At 38.3% G+C, this 26,379-nt stretch overlaps 2 protein-coding genes across 3 annotated transcripts; one reads left to right on the top strand and one right to left on the bottom strand.

Moving 5' to 3' along the window:
- Positions 1–710: 710 nt before the first annotated feature.
- Positions 711–16,592, top strand: LOC130563520 (C-terminal binding protein 1). 2 transcript variants are annotated; one of them, XM_057349099.1, is made up of 9 exons: positions 711–763; positions 8,234–8,388; positions 12,697–12,841; positions 13,386–13,592; positions 13,698–13,912; positions 14,000–14,130; positions 14,931–15,058; positions 15,168–15,282; positions 15,412–16,592. In XM_057349099.1, the coding sequence occupies exons 1-9, from the start codon at positions 757–759 to the stop codon at positions 15,596–15,598; spliced, it is 1,290 nt and encodes a 429-aa protein (XP_057205082.1). In that variant the 5' UTR covers positions 711–756; the 3' UTR covers positions 15,599–16,592. The 2 variants fall into 2 exon arrangements, with proteins under 2 accessions (XP_057205082.1, XP_057205081.1); XM_057349098.1 differs by lacking the exon at positions 711–763 and adding an exon at positions 4,794–5,114.
- Positions 15,669–26,086, bottom strand: ppp2r2cb (protein phosphatase 2, regulatory subunit B, gamma b). Its single transcript, XM_057349097.1, has 10 exons — positions 25,736–26,086; positions 25,318–25,416; positions 23,682–23,779; positions 22,960–23,101; positions 22,758–22,870; positions 22,433–22,610; positions 21,060–21,224; positions 20,625–20,794; positions 19,177–19,268; positions 15,669–19,078 (listed from the first exon to the last, which is right to left on the bottom strand). The coding sequence occupies exons 2-10, from the start codon at positions 25,373–25,375 to the stop codon at positions 18,751–18,753; spliced, it is 1,344 nt and encodes a 447-aa protein (XP_057205080.1). The 5' UTR covers positions 25,376–25,416; positions 25,736–26,086; the 3' UTR covers positions 15,669–18,750.
- Between the last annotated feature and the right edge of the window lie 293 nt (positions 26,087–26,379).

The raw sequence follows: 26,379 nt of genomic DNA, 5'->3' as shown, positions 1-26,379 counted from the left end.
CGATTACCGCACTAGCAACCATAGTAATCATGACATTTTACTAAAATTGTGGTAATAAAAATGACAACCAATAATACAATAATAACCAGTGGTTGCTACACACGTTCACTGCAATAAAACCATGGTTAATTTCCCCAAGGGTTGTTTCATTCCTGTATCAGTTTTGACAGAATGTACAGTTCAAGACATATATAGGAACAAAAAACATCTGAACATATCAAACACATATTTATATTTGTGTGTATTAATGTATTTGGATTTTACTTTGAATCGGAACCTTTTGTAAAATTAATTTGTGTTTGGAAAACTTGACAACAGATGGGCAAAAATCCCCCCAAAAGTTTTTACCTATTTTTTGTTCTGAGAGCAAACGTATCACTTTATATGACGAGTAATTATAACATATCAATATTTCAGATCAAGCACGCAGAAACACCTGATCACACGTATTGTTTAATACTGAGCTTTAAAGAATGATTTTTTCGCTCCGCACAGCTCCTCCACCAATCACTTTCACCCCACACATTGCGCTCCTATTTCTTTTTCCTGCATTAGCATGCGAGTGAACCCTCCCCCACCCATCACTCTACTGTGTCCGCCGGAGCAACGAGCCGTGATATGATTGGCTCTCGTCCAAACGCAGTCTACTCCGATTGGCTATCGCATCGGTCACACGGATGTGATTGGTCACAATTTCGTTGCATGTTTCACCCGAGTACCGGGCACATTGAGGGACTACAGGCTTTAAAAAGGGTGATGCAAGGTTTGTGATTGTTTTACTTTTCTTTTTTACCTGGTTGTGTGCTTGTCAGTAGTGTCTAGACTGCTTTGATAGAGGTCTGCTTTTTGTGTCCTAAATTATTTTCTGAAAGGCAGAGAAAGGCGGTTTCGGACTGTTTTTGGAGGGGGCGGCTGTCTTGGCTAACACTCGCATTTCAGGCTCTTGATTGTCAACAGAAGGGCAGAAATGTGGAAATTGGTTTAGTTTTGAACAATTTAGCCACGATATACATTAAAATCATAGATGTTCCTGCTACAAGCAGAAGCTGGACTTCATTTATAGGGCTGATTTGAAGATTCACCTTATCTTGAGTTGGACGTTTAAAGTTTCAAGGGATTAAGTGGTGACGGCGCATCATTAGCAGAAATCCGTCCACGCGTTAAATACGCAACTTTACCTTTAAACGCTTGTTTGATTCTTGACCCAGAATATCTTACTAGGATTTATTATCAAATCTGTATTAACTTAAGTAATGGAAAATAATGTATTATATAAACATTGAACTTTCAATTAGGCTGCGAGAAAGCCAGAAATGTAACACACCCCTGGGTAACGTTATCTATGCTATTTCATACTGCACATTTTTAAACCTGCTTTCCCCCCTTATTATACTCTGACACGTGTAAGGGAAAATGTATAACGTTAGGTGTTGTACATAATATAATTCACTTTTATTTATTTGATTTGACATTCATTTTAAAGTAGAAATAAATATCCAGATCCTTAATACGGGATGTGTACAAAACTACAAGAATACGTAGGCTATTATGTAAAATGTTGTGTAGCTAGAAAGATGGATGGAGATTTTGAAGGCTTGTGTGATAATATTTGTTTCTAATTTATAATTCATATTTTTTTGTGCCCAGCAAGACATTGAATATTTTCAAAGGGCCTTGTTGAATTTAGTCTGTTGTTGAGAACATGGTTGACTGGAATCATAGCACAAGCTGTGCCAAGATTCAGAGACAGAGAATAATCTGGATCAGACCGCACAGCCTCACAATGCAGATATTTCTCTGATACAAATTTTTAATTGACTGTGATCTAATGAAGGACTGTTAAGTCTCGTTGTGTATTCGTGGGAGATGTTCTTTCTTGTGCCGTGCTCTCTCAGTTTATTTCAAGCCGAGTTTAATAGGATGCATTCAGTCACACTGAATTTATTTAGGGAAATGTTATCCATGCACCCTCTTCCCTCCAAGATAGGCGATGTGAGGGAGTTTAACCATTCGCCACGCTGCAGTGTGTGTATATGTGTGTGTGAGCTGGCAAAGCAGCTGTGTGTGTGTGAGGCAGTGCAGTTTTTCTCAGGGGCATCTTTCTTATGCTCTTTGCGTCTCCCCCTTTCAACGTTTCCGCTTTCATTGTATATTTCAATGGGTTTTTGCGGTGCCAGTTGCAATATTTCTCATGCATCACAGATTGTGTCCAGTGACAGGTTTTTTCTCCAGCTGTCCTCTTACCACAGCTGAGAATTGATTTGACTGTTGCGGATGTTCGGTTTGGTGTTGAGAAGGTTTTCACCTTGTTATGTCCTTGCTCTACTTCACATGGAGGAAACTAAAGATGTTGGTTCTGCATCCCTGATTTAGCTTTTTTAGGATTTTTTAAAAAGAAATAAATTGTTAATGTAGTCCTGACAAACTTGTTTATTTCTAAGGTGTGACATGTTTTGTTATTACAGACTTTAGGGTGTGTTATAACTCGTCCGACAGCTTATGTCATCTGGCATGTTATGTTACGTAAAACACCAGTCAAGGTCTATTCGGCAAATAAGGGGTTAGTGAAACAGTTGCAATTAGATCAGTTTGACTCGACTTTTTCCTTTAACAAAGTATTTTTTTCCCATAAATGTTCTGTTAGATTAAGGTGTGTGCAATTTTATGGCACCGGCGTGATTAGCCGGTTTATGCAACATAGTCGAAGCGTGCGGATCTCATATGTGACGTATACTGCGCGCTTCACTTGCCAAAACCAACGGCCCCCTGAGGTCCTGACCAGCGCTAATGAATTCACAAAGAATGGGGCTCTTCTGCTTGAGTACCAATGGGTCGGACTTCTCCGCTGGAGCGCGCGCGCACACACACACGCACACACACGCACGCACGCACGCACGCACGCACGCACGCACGCACGCACGCACGCACTCACACACACACACACACACACACACAGGCTTTGGTTGACTATCCTCGTGGGGACAGTCCATAGGCGTAATGTTTTTATACTGTACAAACTGTATATTCTATCCCCTATCCCTAACCCTATCCCTAAACCTAAAGATCATAGAACACTTTTTGCATTTTTAGATTTGTAAAAAATATTGTTCTGTACAATTTATTAGCTTTTTTGCCCCTGGGGACCTCAATTTTGGTCCCCACGGTGACACGAGTCCCCATGTGTTGGTGTGTATTCAGGTTTAGGTCCCCACCGGGATATACAAACATGAACACACACACGCACACACACACACACACACACACACACACAAGATACAGTATGTACGTGTTCCCGGAATGACTTGTTATTCACACCCTGTGACAGCGGTCTAGCAGACAGCAGATGTACAGTATGCATCATATATAAGCAGTCATTAACCTTTCGAGGTAATGTTGGTTAACTGATGAAAGCTCTTAGATGTAGGGAGGCACGAAATATCTGTGACCACATTGTTATCAGCTAGCATCCGTTTGAATTATTAACATCATGGAGATTTTTCTTAATAAAAATATATAATTCTATTTCTCTGTGCCAGGTTAACCCAGGTGAAAAAAGTGCACTAAAATACATTTAAACCAACGGCCCCCTTCACAACCATAGTATAAAATGTCTTTGTTCTGTTGAACACAAAAGAAGATAATTTGAAGAATTTAGGAAAGCAAACCGTTCTGGGGCACTTAACCATTGTCATTTTTCCTACTATAGTCAATGGGGTCCAAGAACTGTTTGGTTACAAGCATTCTTCCAAATATCTTTCTCTGTGTTTATCGGAACAAAGAAATTGATACAGATTTCATTTGGAACTTGAGGGTGAGTAAATGATGACAGAATTTTTATTTTGGGGTGAACTGTCCTTTTAACTGTATTTAAAGTGCTCTATTTTCACACACTAACTTTGTACTTATTATATACTATTATATTAGAAACTTAAGAAGATCTAAGTTAATTCAACCATGTTATTTTGAGGCACCATCAGTATAAGTACTAAAGACTATGTTTAGTAGTATTAAGTACAAAAAAGCAGTTTATGGAAGTGCACAAAGTGTAAAAAAATAATTACACTGTCTTACATTACATTTCACTTGAACTATGAAAAAAGTTAAATGTTTGTTATTGAAAAGCTAAACTGACCAAAAAAATAGTTTAGATATGATGTTTTCTATTAGTGCGTGCGTACGTGTGTGTTAAATAATTGTTTTATTAATTAAAGGCATTATTTACTTTACAACAGTTTTTAACATTAGGTTTGAGGATAAGATGAGTATTATTTGAAACATAAGAAAGGTGTTGAAAAGGCTATTAAAAACATGACACTTCTTTTAAGTACTCAATTCTAACCCTGTTCATATCGAGATATTTTTGGACACATCCCGGAGCTGTTCTGTGGGATTCAGTAATTGCTTTTCCAAGAGCTAAATAACCCAGAACCATCACTGTCAGAGCCAGTTAAATAACGTTCACCCGGCAAGAGCCAAGAAAAAAGAAAAGAAAAGAAAAAGAAACACACACCCTATTTTGTTACTTAAGAATGCAGTTTGTTTTTTTATTTTTCATTCTAAAAAAAAACACTTTAAGCTGTAAAAGTTTTTTTTCAAAATAATTGAAGTTCTAAAAGAAACAAATTCTCCCATTGATCTTTTTTCTTTTCGCGCCCTCTCAGGAAACAAAAGATCAATTTTGCAAGAGCGCAGGCTCCACCCCATTCCTCCTCAGTCTTTCTTGTATCCACCTCACTCTCTCTCTCTCTCTCTCTCTCTCTCTCTCTCTCTCTCTCTCGCTCTCTTTCGCTCCCACTCCCATAAATGCAGTGACACTTGCATTCTGTGTGTGCATGCGTGTTTGTCGGTGTTGAAATAGAAAGTGAGGGAGCGGGGGGGAGAGAGGGAGTAAGTGAGAGAGAAAGAAAAGGAGGGGGAAGTGTGTGTGTGTGTGTGTGCGTGTACGAGCGTGCGTTCAAGCTAGCTACTGACAGAAAAGAAGGAATAAGAAAATTGAAGTAGCCGCCATATGCTGAGGATTTTTGTGAATGCCCTGCTGAGGAGACACGCTCGTTTTTCCGGCGGATCCTAAAAGATGGGAAGCTCGCATTTGCTGAACAAAGGCTTGCCCTTAGGTAAACGTTTCCCTTTCATTTCTGCATGGGGCCGCACGTGAAAGTGTCGTACGCATGTCTTGCGCCAACATTCGAGCGTCGGTTCGTCTGTCGTACAGTATTCTGCCTTCCCCTCCCCCTCTTCCTTTCCTCCTCCCCTCCTCTCTGCTCTCGTTTCTCCCTCTTTCCTATTATCTTTCATCGATGCCATTCATCCACGTACAATCGCTGGCTTTCCTGTACGTTGGAAAGTGTGGGGCTATAGACCTGTGATCTCCCTCTTTATTAACTGCATTCATCTCGCTGGAGTGATCAAAAAGCACACGCTTTCCCCTCTGGAAAATTTGAGGGGTTGGCAAGGACATGACTCTCACTCCCGTGGCCCTCCCGCACATTGTGCAGTGGAAATGTGGCTTCCAGTTCCGGCTTTGACTCGCTTCCTAATTTTGTTCTCTTCGAAGGAAAGTCTGATTCTAGAACGGTTCATAAAATGACTAGTCAGCCGTAGGAAGAACAGCGCTAGAAGTCATGGTTACAGCTACACTTCTTTCGCAATCTTATGGATTGATCTGAAATTATTTTTATGAGGTCATGTTTGATTTCTGAAGATATTCAGATTCACGTGTGTGCCGAGGTTATTTGAGATGAATGTTGTAGTATTTAGGCTGCACCTTCTTGAAAATGCACGCGCACATATATTTCATTGGAATTTGGGTTAAGAACAATGCATGAATTATAAAAAACGAAATTCACCCCAGCTCACCCGAAGCGTGCTAGAATCAGCTTCAGTTCTTTGTACATGGTGAATGAGAGGTTGGGATTTGAAATTGGCTTTCATTTTCACCAGATGACAACAAAGGGAGATGTCAGCTTGAATTATCGCCCGTGGGCAGTCAAGGTCTTTAGACGCCGTGTGCGACTGACCCTGTTGGTTCTTGTTGCCATGAACTAGCTAATTCTAACAGATGCAGCTCACCCTCGGGGCAGGGCAATATGGACGGAGCATCGAGGGATTTAACAGAGATTGCGGGGAACTGCTGTTTGGTTCTTTCAGTGCAAGATTCTTATTTTGCTGGCTTGTTTTTAATGCGTTTGATTCCCAAAAGACGAATCGCTAGTGTCACCCATGCATCTTATTCTTTTGCATGTTGTTGGCAGTTTCCCTTAATCTGACACAAACAGATAACAGTGGACAAGATACCCAGACCCTGCTGTGCTAGCATAAATGTCACCAACGCTCAATTTATGTTCGTAAGAATTCACACTCGTTACACACAGAGACGGTTTTGTTTGGGAATGGATGCGAGGGATAGAGGACCTAGAGGAGTAGATGTTTGTTCACAAATGTGTATTTAGTAGTCTCTACTAAGAAGTGTGTGGGGCTGATAGTAGTGGGTGTGTCTGCGTCTTATTGGCATGATTATACCATGTCTGCACATGCAGGTCGTGAATGATTATATCTGGGAGAGGTCAAGTTCACAGATGCACATTTTGTGCTGCTCGTATGGTGTCATCAACCGCAACCTGCTTCTGATGAATATTGTCCCAATCCGAGAGGTGTTAGAATAGCTTTCAGAAACTCTAACACCTTGCATCTCAAAACTGAACATTGTAAATAAAACTATTAAAGAATAGTAAATATGTAATCTGTATCTAATGTAAATGTAAATTTAATTCATTCAGTTTATTATAAATCAGTATAATTATTAGATAAATCAGTAGCCATTGGCTACCTTTGCCCTCAAAAAAATGTATAAATATTTTTTTGTGAAGGTAGGTGGAATGACAGCGAATATTGTGTATCAGACAAGTAGCCAATGAGTGTTGATCCCAAAATGAAACATTTTTTAGTCTAAAAAAAATACAATATCGCTGATCTCTGTTCAGTACATGTAGCTAAGTGCTGAGGAGCAGGTGATGGAAAAACAGCAAAATTAGCCCCACAGGTGTTGCTGTCTAGGGCTGTCACACGATTAATCGTGACTAATCGTTTGCAAAATAAAAGTTTTTCTTTACATAAGATATGTGTGTGTACTGTATATAATAATTATGAATATATAAATACAAAACACATACACATGTATATATTTAAGAAATATTTGCACATGTATATACATTTTAATATTATATATAATTTATATTGTATATAAACGTAAATATTTAATATATACATATATCATTTTTCTTAAAAGTATACATGGATGTGTGTGTATTTATATATACATAATTATTATTATATACAGTACACACACATATTTTATGTAAACAAAAACTTTTATTTTGTAAACGATTAGTCACGATTAATCGTGTGACAGCCCTATTGCTGTCTTTATCACACACCGACTTCAGTCATTGTTATTATAAAACATGATTATAAAACAAGTGTGCAGTTAGTTCCTTGTATGAGTAACACTCTCAATTAATCTAATTATTTAGTCTTTAATTCTCACCCAACAACTCTCACCTTTTTGTGGTTTGTGCTGTAAAAAGACGATTTCACTGACACTATGACATCATCAATTTTGAAGTATTGATTCTTTTATTCACATTTTAATCATACTTTTACAATGTTTGTGTGTTTTTTTTCACCCTTTGGGATTATAATAACTTGGAACCTTGAACCTTGAAAACACCAACCTAACATTTATTCACCCAAAAGCAGTCAAAACATGAAAAACACATTTTACATGATTATTATACAGTAAACAATCAACGAATAAAGATATTTGCAATTTACTTCACTTATATTTGCAATCCTTCTAAAAAGCCTGGAGTGAACCTTCATTGTGTTTTGTTTTTGGAAATGTGTGAGTTATATGCTAATGTGAAATGTTTTCATGTTTCTGTGCTTGTGAATGTGACTATTTTAAGAGTTCTTCTCTAACGAGGGACCTTAGCATTCAATAGTTGTGTTTGTCCGTGAGCCAAATGTGCATCTTTATATTCCGTGTGTGTGTGTGTGTGTGTGTGTGTGTGTGTGTGTGTGTGTGTGTGTTTTAGGAAGATTTATATTTGAGCAGTGAATTTTTAGCTTTTAGCTATGCATAGAAAATAAAGTTGTTAGCGTCATGTTCAGATGAATAAAACACATTTGTACAAAAGAACAAAACATGTCATATGTGATGTATTGTTGTCTGCAGGGATCAGGCCTCCCATAATGAATGGGCCCATGCACCCTCGTCCTCTGGTGGCACTGCTGGATGGGCGGGACTGCACTGTGGAGATGCCCGTCCTGAAGGACGTGGCCACTGTGGCCTTCTGTGATGCTCAGTCCACCCAGGAGATTCACGAGAAGGTACCTGTACTACTTTCACTTACTGTTTTGATTCGGTAGCGTTAGTTGAAGTCAAAACAGCACTTTTACTTACTGTTTTAGTAAGTGTTATTATGCAAGATTTGTCAGTGCAGTACTTCAGAGAAGTAATCAATCTTCAAAATGTAGTAATTTTTTTCCACGAATGTATTTAAGGCCACGTGGGAAGGGAAACGTTTCATAGTCCAATCAAATCCCAATTGATTAAACAAGGTCTTGCCATACATGTATGTGACACTGGACAACAAAACCAGTTTCTCAGTTTTTTTAAATTGATATTTTTACATCATTTTTACATAAAGCTGAATAAATAAGCTTTCCATTGACATATGGTTTGTTAGGATAGGATGATATTTGGCTGAGATACACCTATCTGAACACAATCTGGAATCTAAGGGTGCAAAAAATATTGAGAAAATTGCCTTTAAAGTTGTCCAAATGAAGTCCCTATAGCACAATACTCACAAAAATAAATCGATGATTTTGACCCACACAATGTATTTTTGGTTATTACTTAAATGTTCCCTTACTACTTCAAAACGCTATTTCCCTTTCACTCAAAAATGAAAATTCTGTCATCATTTACTAACCCTCTTGTCATGTCAAACCTGTATGAGTTTCTTTCTTCCGCAGAACACAAAAGAAGATATTTAGAAAAATGTTGTTGACCGAACAGCGATGGCAGCCATTGACTTGCATTGGGTTTGTGTCCATACAATAGAAGTCTATGGCTGCCACCGCTGTTCGGTTACCAACATTCTTCAAAATATCTTCTTTTGTGTTCCGCAGAAGAAAGAAAATCATACAGGTTTGAAGTGACAGGAGGGTGAGTAAATGATGACAGAATTTTCATTTTTGGGTGAACTATCACTTTAAGACTGGTTTTGTGGTCCAGGGTCACATACTACTTTCCACTACTTCACTAGTTAAACGCATTGTGAATGGCATTTCATGTAGGACGTGGTATTTTATCGCTCAGATGAATATATAATGTAATATAGGTTACAACGTGGTTGTGCAGTGCATCAGACATCCCACTGGCTCGACATGACGAAGCCTCTTTGGCTTTGTTACTCGGAAAAAGCACTTCATCTCAGCGGCTAAAAAAGTAGATTGCACAATTGAAGTAATATTTATAAGGCCGAGAGCGTTTTTGCCAGAAATGAGTAGAATGATTTATTAGATGAATTCACTGGGTAGTGTGATGAAATCTCACAGCCATCCTACTCGCTGTACTTCATGTGATTTATTTATTTCATTCCTCTAACCTCTTCCTTGCGGCTATTGGTCATTGTCTTTAGCATTTGTTAAAAGCCAATGTCTGGAATCAAATTTGGTGTGATGTTTCGGCATGAAAGTAGTACTTAATGCTTATTGTTATTCATTTACTTTAGGTTGTATTTGTTAACATTAGTAAATGCGTTAACCAACAAATAATAAAGAGCAATATAGTTTTTCAGCATTTATTCATCTTTGTTAACGCCGATACAATTGTTAATGTTCATTGTGTCTATTAACTAAAGTGAACTGTTTTAATTGAACTTTTAACAAAAACGAACTTATTGTAAAGTTTAATGCTGTGTTCACACCAAACGCAAATCATTGCGTTTACCTCTCTTTATTACTCGCGCGAAAAGTGACGCGACAAAATATCACACGACGGGGAGTGTCTTCACACGTCCGGACGTATCAAACAGTAGGTGTCAATGAGCTCTTCGCGTGGATTTCTCGCTCGATTTGAAATCTAGACTAAAATTTTGAATTGAAATTTAGACGCACGTCTATTGTTCGCTTCTAATCGTGTCTTTGCATTGACTTTGTATGTAATTTACTCGTGCAAATCGAAAAGAATTCACGTTTGGTGTAACCACAGCATTACAAGTGTGTCTTAACTCACAGGACTTGCAAATATAACATTTTTTCACTTTTATTATGGCCAGCAGTCCACGATGAACAATATTATGTCATATTTTATTTTATATCATTATTTATTTTACATTTTAGTCAAATATAATTAAAAGATGGAAGTCAAAACATGTTAACATACCATACAAAGCTGTTCCAGTTTCATTTTAGTACTTGCAAAATGCACGTCATGGCAAGACTGTTTACTGTTTCTCTTGGGAAAAAAGACATGCTTTATTTAAAAAAGTTGTGGCCGACACATTATAGTCATATACGTTCAAGTGTTTGTTGATGAAATACAACTAGCTCAACAAAAAAGAGCAAGTGTGTCATTCATTGAAGTGCATGTAAGGTTGATTCACTCCTGTCAATATTATTAAGAGTGACCATTTTCTCTTCCGTGCTCCACATTCATCTAAATTAAACCCATTTGCTGGATTCAGTCAACTGTTACACACAAAAGATCAGCAATCAGCGGGCGCCATAAATCATTCACTCTCAACATAAATCACTAGATTCCTTGTCGTATAAATATTAACTCCCCTTAAATTTGTTTACGTGCTCATTTAGACATTAAGTGTTGCCCAGCCCGACCGTTCTTTGCTGATTTGCCGATTGCTCTTTGCATGTTCTGTGTCCTGGGCGGCTGCCAGGTTGATTCTCAAAGAACGCTCCCCAGGCCTGCTCAGACAGATGGCACTCCCTTACTGCCCCCGTCCACAAACCTACAAAGAGCCATCTTATTAGACTTATTTACAATACTGCTGCTCAACTGTGCCGTCATTCTGATGACATAGAAAATCAATTGTGTGTCTGGAAGAGAAATGATTAGAAAATGATGAAGTGACGTGAAACTGTCAACTGAACGCAATGGAAATGATATTTGGCAGTAGGAATATGTTTCGTTTTGTTGCAGCTCATAAACAACAGCGATCACTTAATGTTGTGATTCATTTTGATGAATTATGTTTTTCATCATCATCCCGGACCGTGATGTGGTAATACCATTTATGCTGTGTATTTACCATTAATATACTTCAGAGCTTGCCTTATTAGATTGTGTCAAGTGTTGTCAACTTATTATCATTGTAAATCCTCTACAGTAAAGATCTTGCGTCTTAAAGCTGAATTTGTGATACGTTTAGTCAAAATAAATAGTGGTGTGTTGCAGTCTTACAGTCACAATATATAATGTCTTATATACATATACAGATTTTTTGACACACACACACACACGCACGCACGCACGCACGCACGCACGCACGCACGCACGCACGCACGCACGCACGCACGCACGCACGCACGCACGCACGCACGCACGCACGCACACACACACACACACAAATCCACAAAACAGTCTTAAAGTAGCACGGGAACATTTTTAGTAAAAGACAAAAATACATTGTGTGTGGTCAAAATTATCGATTTTTCTATTAGCCAAATCATTAGGATATTAAGTAAAGATCATGTTCCATGAAGATATTTTGTAAATTTCCTACCTTAAATATATAAAAACTTTATTTTTGTGAGTGGATGGTCTGCCACAGTGCCCCTGATTAACAACTTCAAAGGCGATTTCTCAACTATTTGATTTTTTTTGCGCTCTCAGATTCCTGAGTTTTAAACGGTTGTATCTCACCCAGATATTGTCCTATCCTAACAACTCATATTATCTATAGACATCTTATTTATTCAGCTTTCAGATTATGTAAACAATCTCAATTTCGAAAAATTGACCCATAAGACTGGTTTGTTTCCAGGGGTCACATATATATGTATATATTATATTATATATATTATATATATATATATATACAGTATATATACAGTATATATATGAAGAGTTTGGTTCCAAAATGAGATAACATTTTTTTTATAAATTTTCAAAAATCATGTATTTTTATTGTGCATTCCAATTAATATAAATCCAACTGCAGTTGGGTTGTTTTGATTTAAGCCATAATAACTCAAAAATACAGCTAACTAACACAATAAAACACAATAAAACTATGATAACATGATAAAAAACATGATTTTTGAAAATGTATCTGAGATATCTCATTTTGGAACCAAACTCTTCATATATATATATACACATATATAGACCATTTCACAAGATGTAAACACTGGTACAGAAGCACCTCGGGATTCAGTTTTTAGTTAGTTACATTTATTTTTTAATCTTAACTATATAATACAATCTCGAAGATATTCGTTTAACATTTTGATTTGGTTATAAATGTTCTGTTGTTTGTATTTTGTTCAAACGTTTGTTTAATTTTACAGTTTTAAAAGGTGATTGAAATGTTCAGAGTTGATATGAAAGATATGAACACAATTCTGTTGTAAAGTATATTTTTATTCACTGTACTCTCTGTCTCTTAGGTGTTAAATGAAGCAGTGGGTGCGCTCATGTACCACACCATCACCCTGATGAGAGAAGATCTGGAAAAGTTTAAAGGACTTCGCATAATTGTCCGCATTGGCAGCGGTTTCGATAACATCGACATAAAGTCAGCTGGAGACTTAGGTAAGACTTATGCAGCTCTATCACACGTCACAAGTAATTTCACGCAGCATTGTTCCCATAAAGTTTCAAATAATGTCTTTCGTGATGGTTTCTCCTAGATGGAGAGAAAGGGGATGAAATAAAACTTTTTTTCTATTTGATCTATGCTAGATTGTAACAGCACATACAGCTCATGATTCAAGACAGTACACGGTATTGGGTTTGCGATCACGATAGTGCCATGATGATATTTTTGACAAAAAACGTAATAAATCAAACAAGAAAAATCAACAGATTTATTTTCAAAACAATAATCATTTTGTGGTACATACAATTTTTAAGTTTTATGATTAATTGATCCTTCTATATGTAAGTTGGCAAAAATGTGATGCATCTGTCACTTACTTATAAAACATAATTTTGACATAAAATTGAATTAAGAAAGTAATTAAGAAAGCTAAACCATTAAGCGAGAATCTCTTTGAACAATAAAAGCACAGAAAACAATAAAATGTTATTCTGAGTTTGTATAAGGAATCTGACCGTAATCCATCCACATCTGCAGGAATAGCAGTCTGTAACATGCCAGCAGCTTCAGTAGAGGAGACCGCAGACTCCACCATGTGTCACATCCTCAACCTTTACCGACGCACCACCTGGCTGCACCAGGCCCTCCGGGAGGGCACACGTGTCCAGAGCGTGGAGCAGATCCGAGAGGTCGCCTCTGGGGCGGCCCGGATCAGAGGGGAAACGCTGGGGATCATTGGCCTAGGTGTGTAGAAAAAGTGACACTAGATAATCTCATAGCCAAAGCATGACCTGGTTATAGCGATTTCAATATCAAAAGGCCCATCTTTCATGATATGTCTGGTCTCAGGGCGAGTCGGACAGGGGGTGGCTCTGAGGGCCAAAGCGTTCGGCTTTAACGTGATCTTCTACGATCCGTACCTGTCTGACGGGATGGAGCGAGCCCTTGGGCTGCAGAGGGTCAACACCTTACAGGACCTGCTCTTCCACAGCGATTGCGTCACCCTGCACTGCAGTCTAAATGAACACAACCACCACCTCATCAATGACTTCACCATCAAACAGGTGCTGCCCACAGATGTGCTGGTTCTATGAACTGTGTTATGTGGGTTAGAATAAAACTCGGTGATCGTGGCTTTGTGTTGACTATAGATGCGTCAGGGGGCGTTCCTGGTGAACACCGCTCGTGGAGGTCTGGTGGACGAGAAAGCTCTGGCCCAGGCTCTGAAAGAGGGCAGAATACGGGGGGCGGCCCTGGACGTCCACGAGACCGAGCCCTTCAGGTAAACTAAATAGAAGTGAATGGGTGCCGGCGCTGATCAGTTACCAACCGGTTCAAAATATGTTTTTTTGTGTTCTGCGGAAGAAAGTCGTACAGGTTTGAACGGTGAATAAATACTGACAGAATTTTCCTTTTTGGGTGAACTATCACTTTAAGGACAGTCACAATGGAGAATTTCATATTGCTGTAAAACATTCCCTCTTAAAAGTTGGGTCAGAAACTGCTGGCTACCGTTGGATTCAAGAAGTCATCTTGAATGTCTTAAGCTAAGCTTGTCGCTAAGAAAAATAGTCTTTTTTTGACAATATTTTCGTAATAATTTTCTCTACATTGGTAGTTGACAGACTAATATGCAAATGTGTCCTATAGTGTGACTGCAAAAATTGAGAAGAAACAATGAAGATAAATCTCTCTTATGCTATTTTGTATGATAAATATAAATATTAATAATAGAAAAGAATGTAGCCTAATATTAATAGTTTGTTTTCAAAATGTTGCAATGTCACACCATTGGACACAATAAAGTCCTTCGAATTAGAGATGCATATGGGTTCTATGTCATAAATGAATGAAAAAATGTAATTCTCAATTTCGTTTAAAATTTCAAAATGTTTGTCTGTATTTTAGTTATTTGAACATTGAATATTTTGTATTTATACGTTGTTTTGATATCATCCATGTGTGCACACTTTCCCATAAAAAATGTTGATTAATTAGTGGATGTAAAAAACGGCAAGAATGTCTACAGTTCTGTCAGGAAGTCACATTTGTGATCAGATTATAACTGTATCTGCGTCTCAGTTTCAGCCAGGGTCCTCTTAAAGACGCCCCCAACCTGATCTGCACCCCACACGCCGCCTGGTACAGCGAACAGGCTTCCATAGAGATGAGGGAGGAGGCGGCGAGGGAGATCCGCCGAGCCATTACCGGTACACAGACTCATGAATTGCATTGGGTGTCTGATCTCGCAGTCTCTGTTTGTGTGCTGTGATCAATGACTCTGGGGTTTTCTGTAATGAAGTTGTTTTCCGCCCACAGGTCGCATTCCAGACAGCCTAAAGAACTGCGTGAACAAAGAGTTCCTCACACAGACCACGCACTGGGCCGGCATGGACCCTGCCGTGGTTCATCCAGAACTTAACGGATCTTATAGGTACAATCTGTTGAACCATTCTTCTAAAAAACAAAACTAAAATGTGGCTCATTTTACTTTTGTTGATAGGGACAAATGCTGTTGAATGTGTTGTTAAAAGCTGCGTCGGTGATTATTCCCACCCTGCAGGTACCCCCAAGGTGTAGCGAGTCTCGTTTCAGGGGGTCTCCCTCCGCCCGTAGAAGGCATCATGCCAAGTACCGTGCCCATAACCCACAGCCTGGCCACCGTAGCCCACCCTCCACACGCCCCGTCACCCGGCCAGACCGGCAAACCCGAACCAGATAGAGAGCAACATCCCAACGAACAGTTGTAGCCCCGCTGTCGAAAGGCTTTCCGTACCACTATCGAACTCTCTTGGTCCTTCTTTACCCCAAAGAAGAGGAGCGGAAACAGGCTCCCGGGCTCCGAACCAGCCGCCAAAAAAACATAACAGCGACTTTGAAGTAGCCAACTCTTTGACTGACGGTGACGGACTGAGCTCTTTGAAGTATCTAGTGTGGGGGAAAAAAGAAATAAAAATCTTGTGGATTTATAACAAAGTAAACTTCTCCCCGAGGCAAAATCCTGCTGTTTTAGATTGTAGTCTGTCCAAGTGCAGTGGGCGATCTTTTATCTGTTATTTTGTCTGTCTAATGGGTTTCGTTGTTAAAGCAACAGTAGCTATTACATGAATGTAACCTGTTTGTGGTTTGTAGAAAAGAAAAAAACGGAAACAGCATTACGGGGGGCATCTCACCACCTGGTTATAGTTACAAGAAAAAAGTCTATTCGTTTCACTTGTTTTATTTTTAAAGCCCCGAAAGAGGCGGGATTTGCACACCCTCTCAGGAAAATTTATTTCCCCCTTCCTTCCTTTTAAATTAAACCGCATAGTGCATTGTTTTGTACCCATTTGTCTTTTTGTAGTCAAAATTCAGTACAGTAATGAACAACACTCAGTATGTTTTTATTTTCATTTACGGAGCATGTATTACCTTACGTGTTAAAAAAGAAAACAGAAATGTTCAGTTTTCGAAACATAAAGTAAACAAAAACAAAAAAAATGTCTTGTGCAAAGCTGGCGTAATGCTTGCCTGTTTGTGTGTGACTTGGTTGTACCGTGTTTTTCGAGGACACCGGGATAGTTGCAGCTCTCCATCGCCTACATAGTTTCCTTCCTGGTAAAGTGGTAGGCTAGCAATATACATACTATATATACTATGAGATATGAATATTTTTTGTTAAACAGAATCCAAAAAGAAATGTTTGTGACTGTATGCATTTGTATGAATTATTTTAAATGAAATAAAATTCCAAGGTAAACGACACCGCATCGTTTCTGTGAGATGAATTGAGTTGATGACACCAGAAACACCTGTGACTCATTTTAGGGTGAAAACAATAACCAGGAATGCTATCTTGTGGACGTTAATTCTGTTTTATAAATCATTTAGACCAAAATTACCAACAGGCATCATGCTGAAAATATCTGATACAGGACAATTGGGATTTTACCTTAAAGGTGGACTTTGAGAATCTAAATGAAGGGATAGTTCACCCAGAAATGGAAATTCTCTCACCGTTTACTCTCCCTCGTGTTGTTTTAAACCCATATGCTTAACCTCCGTCTTAACTGGAAAAGAGGTTTTAAAGACCGTGCTCTTGAGCATACAGACAACGGGTTGCCAAGTTCTGAACAGGACAATAAATCACCATGAAAATGCCAAGAAAGTCCTTAAAGGGATAGTTCACCCCGAAAAAGAATATTCTGTCATGAATTACTCACTCTCTAGTTGTTCCAAACCGGTATCGATTTCTTTGTTTGGTTGAACACACAGAAGTATATTTAGACGAATGATTGTAACCAAACTTGGACCCCACTGACTACCATAGTAGGAAAAATGACAATAGTAGTCAAAAGTGCCCCAGAACGGTTTGCTTTCCCACATTCTTCAAAATATCTTCCTTTGTGTTCAACAGAACAAAAAGATCTAAAGTAATTTTTCCTACTATGGTAGTCAATGGTGGCCAAGAACTGTTTGGTTATAAACATTCTTCCAAATATCTAAAGAAATTTATACATGATTTGGAACAACTTTAAGGTCAGTAAAAGATTTTTGTTAAACTATCCCTTTAAAAAAAGTCCCAAACAAACGTTTCCTTAAGCCATGTAATAGCTTCAGATAAGGAACAATGATGTTATTTGCAGAAAATGATTGTCATTTGTTTGTTTTCCATATTTAAATTTGTAGAATATTCCTTTTTCTTAGCTTGACATGAATGACAAATAGCATTAGTTTCTAAATATTAGCCGTGACAATGTCAGATTTTCACTACACAATTATCAAGCCCAAAATAATGAATGATAATAATATTATTGTGATATTTATAGAACCTAAAAAATATCCTGTATATACTGATAAACACTAATGTTCGTTTGGCCAATCACACATAAAGCACAAGTGAGTTGTAACTATTGTGGCTCTTATGGCAAAATGATTTACTATTATCATTTGTGTAATATTAGCTTAATACCAAAATCAGTTACTAATATCAGTTTTGCCAATACTGGTATATTGGGATCATGACGCATGTTCTTCTTAGATTCTGTCAAAACAACTTGAATTTCAGTCTCTTCTTCGCACAAAGCAAATTGTATGGCTTGGAATATAGCACACACTATAGCAATTATTTTTATGGTGTTTTATTGTACTTTTGGAAGCTTGACAAGCCCTGGTCACTGCTGCTTTCATTCAATACAAAGGAGCAGAGTCTACATTCTTCAAAATATCTCCTTATTGTGTTTAACAGAAGAAAGCCGTATTAGTTTGGAACGACATGAAGGTGAGTAAATGATCCATTTTGGGATCCATTATATAAAACAGTCAAATCAGCGCGCTAGGAAGCATACGCCTGAAGTGGGAATGTTTTTGAGGTGTGATGACTCGGCATTAAAACTGATCCCTGCACGTGCTGTTTTCCTTTCAGCAGTCTCCCATAATTCCTGCATTCTGACCCCTGCTTCTGGATTTCATTTTGTAAGTTTTGCCTTTAAACATATTAAGAGGCCATGAGTGTCCCTGAGCAAACCCATGAAAATTCCAGCCTGAGAAGAACAGACATAATTCTGTACAAGCAGAGCGCTATAAAGCATGGGAAAGGCTCGGATTCATCACAATCATCCTATAGTTAAATGAGCCCTGTTTAGAAGCAAACAGCTTTGTAAACATGCATGTGCGATCTGAATGCTTCAGAGCAGCTGAACCTTCCTTCTCAGAATGTTCATACTGCATGCCATGCGATACATTCTCATTCAGGACCATAGATCTTATTGTTAAGCTTATATACATATCATAGTTTTTATGATTGTTCTGAGGCTGGCGTCACTGAATCCAGATGAGAAATGTGATGTTAAAGGGCAAACAACAGCTCTTGAGCACGTGTGTTGTGCCGAGTGTAACTTTACAGAAGTCTGGTCCGAGCGTCTCATTCGGGAGGCGCGCTTTGTATTTGTTGTGCATGGTGATGTCCGTGGGTCGGCATTCTGTCCTGAAAAATGTAGAGGTTGTTGCTGGCAGCGATGGCGATGATGTTGTCTTTGGGGTGCCAGGCGGTGTGGAGGATTTTCTTGCGGAAGTCCAGACTGTCCACGCTGACGTCCGTCTCTTTCCTCTTCCTCCCCACACACACCCGTCGCGGCTGCAGGACCGCCCTGCGCTTACACAGCTCCCGGCTGGCCTCCAGAGTCACGTCACGTCGGCTCGCCCGGTCAAACATTCGGAAGTAGTTGTTGTAAGCCCCTGTCATTATAACGCTGGAGAGGAAGAGAGGGATTGAGAGAGAACAGATGCATAGCAGCTGACTCCTCTTGAGTTATGTGTCAAAGGTTAAATCCTAAGGAAGAGGGCTCACCTGTCTGTTCCGTTCCACGCACATTCAAACTTGTCAAAAATACAGTCGCTCTCGTATAAAGAGCACAGTTTGCCTCGCAAGTAGTCGTGGACCTAAGAAAGAAAGAGGTGTGTGGTGTTAAGTCAGGTTTATTTTAGGTTAAAGCTGCAATGCGTAACTTTTTTGGATATAATTCCACAAACAATCAGCATTAAAAAACAATATTGATACCAATATTGAGCAAAAGATAAACAAACAATGTTTAAAATAGTCTCCTTATTTTACTACGATTTATTTTACTAAAATTAAAACTTTGAAAACGTTTCTGTTCATTTAAATCAAATCAAATATTGACCTAAAAATTATTGGAAAAAATTAACTAAAGGAAAAATTGAAATGTTGCCTCAAAAATAAACTGAAATAAGTTTAAAGCACTAAAATTATAATAATAAACAAAAAGTAAAATAAAAATATAAAAAATATTTTTGAAAAAATATATATAACAAATAAATACTAATTAATATTATATAGCAACATAAAAAATGAATTATAAAATGACAAAAGCATATACCAAATTGCTAAAAAATAATCAAAATTAACATAAAAAAATCTAAAAATAAAAGCCAATTTAAAGTATTAATAAAACTAAATAAGTCTAAAATCAAAACTATAATAACTCTGGTAAAGATAGATAAGTGACCTGCAGTTTTATGTTTCAAATAGAGATGGCGATAGAGAGGCAAAAGATTGCAGCTCTTTAAGGTAAATTGTGTTTTTTATACAAAACAAAAACATAACAAATGAAAATATTTTTTTATAACCATACAATAAAAATAATGTTAATAAATGCTTAATATTTATTGGTGTAAACGCCATGGTTTTAATTGTTAACTAAAGCTTAAATTATTAAAATATTAATGTTAGTTAAAGTAAAATCAAATATAGGCCTAAATATTATTTGAAAAGGTTTAAACAAAATGTTGCCATAGAAAAAAAAATGTTGATTTTACAATGTCTGAAGCCCCCCCCCAAAAAACTGAAAACACACAAAAAAAAACTAAAAGCACAAAATTATTTGCAATAATAAAAAAGGCTATAGGCTTCTGTTGAATATGTATATTAAAAGGTTGTACTATACAGATGGAGATGGAAGTCCAACCACACGTCAATTTTGTCCAACCACACATCAAGATGTTTGTGAAAGGAAATATATTCCTGTGGTTGTCTCCACCCTTGGCTGATGATTCATTTCCATCTAGTTTCTTTGAGCTGGCCAAAGTAAAGCAACAGTGTACTACAGCAGTACCTTAATATGTGATACAACCATGTTTCTCTTGGTACTTTTTTGTTACGGAGCCAAACACATTAGTTTTGCACTGAGAGCCTTAAAATGTAAACAGATCATTGTGTGAATGTACATAAGTCTGTAAGTGTGAGTGAGCGAGTGAGTGAGTGAGTAGGTGAGAGACCTGGTATGTTTCCACTGGTTTATTTTCCATGTTGATGTCCCAGACTTTAACGGTGAGGTAATCTCGGGTGAGCAGGTAGCGACCACTGTGACTAAACTTTATGTCTGACACCGAAGAAACAATCTCTGAGAGGAACGATCGCCGAGATGGATCCACTGCCTCTTCAAACACTGATGCACACGCACACACACACACGCACGCACGCACGCACGCACACACACACACACACACACGCACACACGTACACACACACACACACACACACACGCACACACAGTGTTACATTATAAAACATAGTACGTTTAATATAAGTCGGGACATAACTTAAGTTAATGGCTTGGGAAAAATACTATGTTTGTACAACATGTGTTGATCCAGGATCACACCCCTCCCCTGGCAAAATCAACTGGTATTAAATGCATTGGTGCAGCTTACATTTGGCATGTTGGTCACAGAGAGCGCGTGCTCTCATGTCACAGAGACGCGTGGTTCCTGTGCTGCTGCTGAAGGCCAGCAGGTGGCAGTGGTGAGGGTGAAATTCTGCCACTGTGATCACCTCACTCAAATCCTCCATATTTTCTGGCTTCAGATCTACAATATCTGAGATCAATTCACTTAGGAAATCCAACACAAGGAGGTTTTATATCATCCCAAATTCATAAAATAAATCTTTACTGACACTTTCAACAAAAAGCACCATAGAAAAATATTTTGGATCATCACAGCTGGCCACCAGTATGTGTTTTTGTAGATGGTTCCCTAGAATAATCTTAGCCAGCAAAACTGCAATCGCCTACTGTGCCGGTACATACCGAGTTAAACGAAGTGCATACTTCTTAAATGTTAAATTATCATAACATTTGGATAAAGTATGTCACAATACGGAAAAACATTACTACAACTTAAAATCTGGGTGGAACAATAGACCATCCAGGTATTTCTTTTTTTGCATACTGACGTTTTGTCCATACTACTTATTCTGCGTACTGATACTATATTATATAGTAGGCTATGGAAGTGATTTCGAATACAGGGTTTTTTCACTAAGAATACCACGCTGGATGATGAGTCTGACCAGTTAAAGGGGTCATATGACACGGCTAAAACAAACATTATCATTTGTTTTAGATGTAATGCAATGTGTATATACGATTTAAGGTTCAAAACGCTGTATCTTCCACATACCGTGCATGTTTGTATCTCCTCTTTGCCCCGCCTCTCTGAAACGCGTGGATTTTTTTACAAAGCTCATGGCACTGAAAAGCGAGGTGTGCTATGATTGGCCAGTTAACCAGTGCGAAGTGATTGGTCAAATACTGCAAGCGTGTGACGGACATGTCCATATTTGGAACATCAGGTTCCAAAGTAATTGTACTGACAGGTACGCCCACCTTACTTGCGTCTACATTTGGGCGGTCTTAGTCAACTCATACCATGAACTGATGTAGATTTGTGGGGGTGTGGTTACACGAGGCGTTTCAGGCAGGTCTGGGTGAGCATTCGCTTTTAGGTAGAATGCATCTTTTGTTCCCACACTTTAATTGTTGCAATTTTACGTGTCTAATACATGCATGGGCAACTTATAACACACCAAAGACACAGAAAAACACGTATTCGTGCCATATGACCCTTTTAAGTTTACCTAGTGAACAGCATTGGCTATGGTGATCCTCCATCTTGACCAGCATCACACCAGCATCCTTTTTGATGCGAGGAGTATTATCATTACTTACTCAAGGACATTAAATTACTTCAGACCTTTGCTGTCACATTAACTGTGTCTCCTCTGCTCATATGGGGAAGGATACTGAAGCTGCGGTCAGTGATGCTGAGGTGCCACAGGTTGATCCTTAGGTCATCCGCGGACAGGTACGTCTCACAGTCGCTGTTGATGCTGATGGAGTTGATGTGATACGCGTGTGCGTTTGCAAAAACTCGACGCGGCGTCGCCTCCACCAGCAGATCCATCGGCCGCAGGACCGGAACCTACATGAGCACACACACAGATCCTGAATAACAAGGTTTCTGAAGCCACGCAATGCATTTTAACAAAGCTGTCATGCAATTTTGTTTAATAAAGGTATGACTGACTGTATGCTCGCGTCTGGTTGTTTTCTAATTGCTGTAACGCACCTGTAGAGTGGTGATGGTCGAAAGATCTTTCAGTCTTCCCTCCTCATCTCTGAGATTGTAACCTTCTGCTCGCTTGTCTCTCTCACTCACCTTCCACAGCTTTATGGTCTTATCTGACCGAAAATAAACACAACACCTTTTCTCAAGATTCAGCACTGTGTCTCAGAATTGTGCAATTGCTATTAAATGTTTCAGCTGTTACCATTGGTGGAGAGGAGGAAGTGGGCGGGGTTGTGTGGAGGCAGCCAACGAATCTTATTTATTTTCTCCTCAATCTCCAAACTTTTCAAGTAATCGAACTCGGGTTCATGACTCTGAAATGTACTATAAACATTATACTCGCCCTGAAAGAGAGAAGGTGGAGGAATAACAAAAAGCAATGGTGTTAAAATGAATACAAATTATTACTAATATAAAGCATAATAATTCATTTTCTACTTCTTTCTTTTTATGCTGCTGTATCTCTTAACATGGTTGGATAAGGTACAAATATAACAAGACCCTATTGAATTCTTTTAACTATAAAATTAAAATGCAAGTTTAGTGCCTGTTATTGAATGTATGTTAGCTTTGAGGCTATCTGTACTCATACTCATAAAAATTAAAGTAAATTATCATTACATATATACACATTAATAATGTAAGGCCTTCCTTTCCAGAAAAAATGGACCAAAATATTGATGACTCATCTTGTTCTAAGGGGTGGAAACAAAAACTGGCCACATAAAGTTCTCGTTATAGAGGAAAAATGTTCCTCCCAACAGCAAGCAGCAATTGTGATTTCGCTGGAAAGCAGCATAAGCAAAAGACTTTTGGCTTAAAAACAAACAATAAGCCCCTTGATATGTACCTGGTACTGTTGAAACAACTGTTTCAAAAGGAAATATGTCAAAATAAGAAATACAATTTATAAAAAGAGGTAACCTGTGGCTCTCTCTGGAAGATGACAACCCTCCCACCCTTATCTCCTGTGGCCAAGAACTCTCCTGTCTGGTTGAATTCCACCGTAGAGATGACATCAGCTGAATCAAACACCAAAAGAAAAATACATCTTGAACAACTAAACAGCATTTCAATACATACAAAATACCTAGTGTTTCTTATTATCTTGAAGCGGTTTTGATCTTAAAGCATGCCTGAATTTCTAAAACTAGTTTCATACACAAAAATATAATTTTCACTACATTTTTATTTACAAAAAATGTCTTTAAAATGGAAGAATAATGAAAAAAAGCTGCCAATAAGAGGGCAGAACATCCTTTAATATTGTTAAAAAGCACGTCAGGGTGAAACCCCAAGAAACTGCTTGATAAAATGCCGGGAGAACATTTCTGCCTTTTCTAGGCAAAAAGTTACTGAATGTACACTGAAGATGATCGAAAATAACAAGTTAGATTTCTTTCTTTAGATTATTGGAAACACTTTATTTTACAGTGCCCCTCACGTATAATGTACAAAAACATATTTTTTAAGATTTTTACACATTTTTGAAATACGGTAAAAAACGTCAGATTACAGAAAAAGTAAAAAATGAAAAACATGTAATTGTACATGAAAAAAGCTGTTATTTTAAGTTTTCATAGGAAAACTTAAGTTAAGTTAAGTTTTCATAGGATTTGTTTTACAGTGTATAGTTCTATTTACTATAACTTTTGAATAACATGTAATATAGTAAGTATAGTAAGTAGTTAATTATTATTACTCAGTACTTACAGTACATGTATAATTACACTGTAACACAAGACACTTAAAATAAAGTCGCAATATAATTCTCCTATTTCCCTGTGCTATTCCACAGTTTATGGTTCTAAAAGGTGGAAAAAAGTAACTTTGACCAGTAGTGTATTTGAGAAGGATAATTCATTAATCTGTTGTCTCCTAAAAAATGTCTAATTAAATGTATTAAATTATTGTAACGTGCTGTCAGAAAAAAAGAGGTCAACAGCAGTAGTGTTGTGTCCAAACATTTGACTGGTAGTGTAGACCAGTGGTTCTCAAACTTTTTCGTGGTAAGGCCCCCTTTGTGTAGAGTGCATCGCTTTGTGGCCCCCCAAATAAAGACTTATAATCTTAAATTTAACATTTTTATTTAAACAAAAACATATTCGGTTATACAATGCTGAAACATCAATTCTTCTGTCTGGTGGTCTTATTTCTCTGATGTTTGATTGCATAAAATCTATGATCAATTTCTATATTTCATAAAATGCCACAAAATCTGTGGCCCCCTGGATCCATCTTGGGGCCCCCAGTTTGAGAACTACTGGTGTAGACACATAACAGTTTGTTATGTGTGTGTGTGGACATGTTTTATATCCATATTTTATATGCACACCAACACATAGGGACTTGTGTCACCGTGGGGACCAAAATTGAGGTCCCCATGGGCAAAAAAGCTTATAAATTGTACAGAAAAATATTTTTTTTAAATCTAAAAATGCAAAACATTAAATAAAATATACAGTTTGTACAGTATGAAAAACATTACGCCTATGGACTGTCCCCACGGAGATAGTAAACCAGACGTGTGTGTGTGTAGATGTGTGTGTGTAAATGTTACCTTCTGTGTAGTCTGGCTCCAAGACCGCAAGGTCTGAACAGAGAACTGGACTCAGCATTCTGGGACAGAAGCACGGGCGGGGCTGCAGATCTACCAATCCTGCAAAGAGGCGGAGTTTCATGATGACCATAATAATGTAAGTGAAAGACTTGGAACGTGTCACCGGTGTTTTGATGTCTGAGGCACATCAAACAGACAATTCACATGATCAGAGACTAACCATAACTGTCAGTATAGAATTATCAGTATATGTCAGTATAAACAACAGATTATGCCAAAAGCTAAGGCCTCTGAGATATACGAACAGGATTAGGTTGCTCACTCGTAAACAGTCACGAAAGGAAGACAAGAAGAAGTGATGTAAGAGGTGAAATTTAAACTGAAAACACACACAAAGAAAAACTGTCACATCTCTTACCTTCTGTCACATTGCTGTGTTAGCCCCCGTATTCAGACGCTGATATATTCATTCGGTTCCATTGCTGAAAAGGCGTGTGATGAATGAGCAACACGCCATCCATTTTTCATCCATCAGCATCCACTGCAAAACGTCATGGGGTATATGAGGGGTTACTCCACGCAAAAAAGCTTATTCCACTCAAACATAAACTACACCAAATGATAGAAGAAACACAGGCTGAATGTCCAGCTGACAGGCATCTACAATCAGAGGAGTCTATTGTTCCATTCATTCCTGTTGTGTTTTCCTGAACACAAATGATAGCTGGACTTGTGCGTAGGCATACTGATGTTTGTGCAGAAGAATGAGGGAGGGGTACAATATGTATGTATTCTGCTGCATAGACTCCTCCCCCGGAGCACAACACATTGAGTGAAAGAGAGAAAGCTCTCGAGTGACATGCACTTGCCCAATCATTTTACTTGTCAGGAAACTGTGGCCAATAGGAGAGCAGCTCAGCATCATTTTGAGCAACAACCCCCCACTCAGGCCTCATACGGACACAGCTACAAGAGCGGTTGCCTGGTAACCGCATCTGTCTCTGAAAGCAGACCAAGAGTCTGGGAGGCATGCAATTGGTTACATAAAGATGTGAATCCTCT

Source organism: Triplophysa rosa, linkage group LG13, assembly GCF_024868665.1.
Source record: "Triplophysa rosa linkage group LG13, Trosa_1v2, whole genome shotgun sequence".
NCBI classification, from domain to species: domain Eukaryota; kingdom Metazoa; phylum Chordata; class Actinopteri; order Cypriniformes; family Nemacheilidae; genus Triplophysa; species Triplophysa rosa.
This window is presented reverse-complemented; position numbering and strand designations above follow the sequence as displayed.

Coding starts and splice junctions, on each gene's coding strand:
- LOC130563520 (XM_057349098.1), top strand. CDS start 5,075: ATGGGAAGCTCGCATTTGCTGAACAAAGGCTTGCCCTTAG. Junction 13,913..13,999: donor ATGACTTCACCATCAAACAG/GTGCTGCCCACA, acceptor TGTTGACTATAG/ATGCGTCAGGGGGCGTTCCT. Junction 14,131..14,930: donor CACGAGACCGAGCCCTTCAG/GTAAACTAAATA, acceptor TCTGCGTCTCAG/TTTCAGCCAGGGTCCTCTTA.
- ppp2r2cb (XM_057349097.1), bottom strand. CDS start 25,375: ATGCTGAGTCCAGTTCTCTGTTCAGACCTTGCGGTCTTGGAGCCAGAC. Junction 23,102..23,681: donor TCTTCCAGAGAGAGCCACAG/GTTACCTCTTTT, acceptor TCTCTCTTTCAG/GGCGAGTATAATGTTTATAG. Junction 22,611..22,757: donor CGACCATCACCACTCTACAG/GTGCGTTACAGC, acceptor GTGCTCATGTAG/GTTCCGGTCCTGCGGCCGAT.